The sequence below is a fragment of the Cupressus sempervirens genome, chromosome 11 (assembly GCF_028749045.1).
Source record: "Cupressus sempervirens isolate cs-2001-9-10 chromosome 11, ASM2874904v1, whole genome shotgun sequence".
Classification (NCBI taxonomy): Eukaryota; Viridiplantae; Streptophyta; class Pinopsida; order Cupressales; family Cupressaceae; genus Cupressus; species Cupressus sempervirens.
Window position 1 is genome coordinate 29378601 of NC_143128.1, and position 4554 is coordinate 29383154.

The 4554-nt window shown below is 36.9% G+C and overlaps 1 protein-coding gene across 1 annotated transcript; it reads right to left on the minus strand.

Moving 5' to 3' along the window:
- Positions 1 to 347: 347 nt before the first annotated feature.
- On the minus strand, positions 348 to 4207 carry LOC149528073 (mechanosensitive ion channel protein 6-like). The gene is made up of 10 exons (XM_089808002.1): positions 3779 to 4207; positions 3019 to 3603; positions 2721 to 2846; positions 2508 to 2638; positions 2300 to 2423; positions 1777 to 2070; positions 1433 to 1635; positions 903 to 1146; positions 652 to 732; positions 348 to 452 (listed from the first exon to the last, which is right to left on the minus strand). The coding sequence occupies exons 1-10, from the start codon at positions 4205 to 4207 to the stop codon at positions 348 to 350; spliced, it is 2322 nt and encodes a 773-aa protein (XP_089664128.1).
- Positions 4208 to 4554: the final 347 nt, after the last annotated feature.

The following is a 4554-nucleotide window of genomic DNA, read 5'->3' on the forward strand; positions in this document are numbered from 1 at the left end:
TCTTTGGTCTGAGGGGACTGTTTAGCTTGATCCTAGGAGAAGAAAATGCCCTAGACGATACGCAGCGAATGATGTAAATGAGTGGAGGATTTGAGGTTGGTCCATCCAAGACTCTTGGCGCAGAGAAAGACGGTCTAATTCAGCATGAGTGGGCTCTGCCCAGGATAGAGCAGAGAGCGGAAGCAATTTTAAGAAACCTTGCAAGCTAGTCATCTCTGTGTAATTGTAGTCTATTTTGCTATTGGCGTTTCCATTTTGTATGTTAACCATTTTCTTTGAGTTGAGGCATTTTCACTTTACAGTGTTATTTCAAATTGTTTTAGCTCAGTTTTGAGTGTAATTTAGTATCACTTAAAGCTAGGATATTTCATATCAACTCCTTTAAAGGCTGCAGAAATATCTGCATGATAGCACCCCTTGTCCCAGCAAACTTTGTAAGCTATCACGACAATCTGTGCCCATTCAAGAATCATAACATACAGAGGCCTCACCTTGTTTTTTAAGCCAAAAATGCTGAAGATATTGAGTGACAATTGTTGCGAAGTTTACTCTCACTAGCTCACTACCATAGCATACAAATTTTTAAAAATATTATATTCAAAGAAACCATAATACTAGTAAATAAAATGTATTTCTACCTGTACTTCATACCTCAGAAATTCTATTTTCTGGCAAAGAACATTCAAAACCAGAAACATGTACCTTGTGCACAAAGCAATGGAGCTTTGTTCCCTACAAAACACAATCCAAAAGAATTTGTCATTATAATTACCAATGCAGATTCCAAGATAAGTAATGAAACAATCATTAAAACAAAACAAAGAAAAAGAAACACTTCCAATAAAAATTGTTATTCTTTATTTACCTCAACTCATTAGAAATGAATGAGGATCTCATCTTACAGTAGACCCAACAAACTTAACAGGCATTTTTTCAGGCAAAATTTGATATTCAACTTGAAGTTCCTCAAGCATGTCCTTCATTTTCAGTAGCAATGCAGATCTTCTATTTGATCTCTCACTTATGTTTTGATAATTCATTGTATGTCTGAGGCAAAGGCCCATTCTCATCCTATTAGTGTTCTCAATCTCCCTAGTAAACAAATTATAGTCTGGGTGCCAATGATGATGCTTGCTTTCAATATAGCTGCATAAACAAACACAGTGCCTAAATATTCATACAAATCAAGGAAATACCTGTTTCATAAATAAGATAAGCTAACCTAACCTTACTGGCCTTTAGGCCAAAGTGGACCAATGGACCTAGATGAGTTTGTTTATGATTCTCTTGTTGCTGAGATTTAAGAATAAATTTCTAGAAACTTTATGTGATTAACCCAATCAAGTATTTCGTATGTAAGGGTGTTTGCAGATTTATGTGTAACCGTGCCTCATATTATACCATTGCTAAAAAAAATCACAAATAAAAGGACCTGCTTATTCGATCCTTAAGCGCAACAATTTTTTCCACAGTAGTAGTAGCATCCACGAAGAAGTCAAAACTCTCTCCCATATCTGGACTCCTATGATAGTTAATGATTGGTTTCGTGGATAATATTGAGTTGGGGTAGTATACTTTCTCGTTATCACTCAACAGAAACACTGTAGTGAAGATGTTCATTTCTTCCACAACCATCTGTACCATTCAAATATCAATTAGTTGTACGGTTGTATTCAAAAACCAATCTGTAACATTTTCTACTTTTTCTTTTTTTGTTCATAGGTGAATCTTCACTCATTTCAGTCATTTGTGAAAGGTAAGAAGGATGACTTTTACCTGAACTCCATCAACAATACACCGATCACCCACGTCAAATGGATGTGTGATAAATACAAACACAACGGCTTCAAAGATTGTTTTGCAGGTATTTCCAAACATGAAAGCCACAGGCAGAAGGGAAGTTAATATTATAACAATAGCACGGGTGCTGGCAATGCCCAGAAGTACCAAAGAGAACATTACTATGATTATAACCACAACTGCATTGATGAGTCTGTGTAGCTGTTTAACTGCAGTTTTGGAGTCATTAAGAGACCGGGAAAGTAATTTCCTTTCTTCAAAAACATTCATCTGCCACAAAAAAGATACATTAGTCAGTATGTCCCAAGAAAGAGCTAATAGAACTAGATAATCAGTATTGCCTAGTTTAACTTATTTTGTGCTGCTTTCGTCGGAATAAAACAGCAAAATTAGGTCAAAAGAACATGAAATAAGCACAACGTTCCGAACAAAACCACATCTAGCTATATGTTGGGAGTGATACTTAAAAGCAGTATGGAACTGATTTGAAATAGCATACCACCCAGTTTGCAAGAGACGATTCAGTGATCCTTCCTGTATCTGAGGCTCCTGTAAATTGGGGAAAGACTCTGCTCACCTCTGTTTTCCTCATTAACTTCAGCAGGTCATCTTCCTCAATATAACTGCAAAAGATGGGACTCTAATTTAAGTAAGAAAAAATAATTCTGAAACATATTCATTTTCCCAGAAGTAAATGAACCATGAGCCGTGGATTTTCCTGATATTCTCTGGTCCTATTTATGCTAGTGGGTTCATGCTTTTTCCTTGGTGCTTTTGTAAAAGTCAGGTGTTTCAGAACAATGGCATTAGCACCAAAGTGATCATACAATACAAACTGCTGCACATGATGCTTAGCAGAGCCGTTTTGGTATTAGTTCATGGTTTAATTACCAAACACATGAATGGGTACATGGTCAGACTGCAGTATGGTTAGGAACTGGGATACCAATTTCCAGTCCATAGTAGTGATCAAGAGCGCTTGTGGATCTTATTCTGTGAGGATGCCAGTTTAAATGGCAATGGCGTTCTGTTAAGACATAAATAAACTGCCAATAGTATTGCCTGCTACAAATTTTTATTGGAACAATCCACCAGAAACTAGAATTGGCATTATCTATGGACTATTAAATGTTAGCTTTCTAATTCTTGAATAACAAAAACAAAGCTTAGTACGGCACCTCATTGTAGGACAAAGCCTATGTGAGGTAAAGGAATTACTTCAAAGAACAAGTCAGTGGATGCATTCTCTGTTCCACGCTTAGCAACATTTTCAAATATCCTCTTTGCCTTAATTGCTGCTTGACGTTCACTATCGATCTTCGGATCATGTTTATGGTAATTCAAAGACCTGTCAATTGTGTTAGCGATTCCCGAATGCCTGATATTTCGGATCCATCTCTTCATTTTCCAAGCAGAGACATTCCTCTGATTCAGCTTCTTCAGTTGTTTAATAGTTATCCCATTGGTGCTCCCTTCCTCTTTGAGCCCTGCCCTATCATTATTCTTGTTATCAGGAGGATCTATTTGAATTTCCACGTGTCCTGCATTGTTCGTATTATTTGTATCTGCTAGAGCAGAGGATTGATGGATTTCCATCATTGGGGGCGGAGATATAGTTTCAAGCACATATTGATGGAATATGGACTCCTGAATTCTGTCAAAATATGTTTTCACATGAAAATTCAAAGCCAAAATCTTCACCAATAGTGTTTTGAATAGCCATAGAAATGAGGCGCACAGAAGACAAAGTAGAAATGTCCCTATGTAATCCAACAGGTTTTTGTTCTCGGTAGCTCGCTCGAACTGATAGCAAAAATTCACCAAAATATTAGAATGTGAAAGAGATCACAAATATAAAGAGGAATTTGCAGATGACTAAGAAGAAAAACCCTATCCCCAACAAACAATAACAATTATGAAAATGCATTTTCATTGAGAAGAACAATTATGAAAAACGAGAGTGTGGAACGGTTACTACCTTTTTATCAAATATGAGATGCCAAGCGAGCAAAACTAAGCCGAACCAGAGGCAATTCTTCGCACTACTCCTCACTCCATAGACAAAGTAGAGGACCCTCTTTCTCAAAATGAAATTTCTCTCGATTACGAAAACCCCCACACGAATTATCCAGCCAGAAACGAGTCTCCCGGAGAAAACAAGCAGAGCCATCAAAAACCACTTCCATGACTCTAACCCCCAAATGAAACGTTTCTTCAGAGACCCGACTATGAGGCTCGAAAGCAATCCTGCTATAAGAGCCAATAAAGCTGCACATTCCAAAAAAAGCCATTTGTCAAATCCGGAGTGCTTGTAATTTGGAGGAACCTCCTCTTCTTTGATGGGACCAAATTTTTCTTCGATATCATCTGCAGCTGAGGGACATTTGTTCAGATTCCTTTCAGCCATTCTTGTAGATTTTTCCATTGCATGAAATAAAGAAATCGTATCCATGACATAGTAAATAAACTATGAAACATTGTATCCATGACGCGCTATATAAGCTATGAAACACCTTTTCACTTTCCATTCCAGTCCACAATCCGTTCGACTCAAAAACCATTCGCCTTCCCTCCCTTACCAAAACCCAAATTACAGTCCAATGCAAGCGCGAATGCAATCGAAAGAAATAATGAGAACAAAATGACATTTGGTCGTTAATGTGGCATGATAAGAATTTTTATTTGATATTATATTAATAATTATTATTATTGGTTTGTTAATAGATAAACTATGATACATTAATTTACAATTTG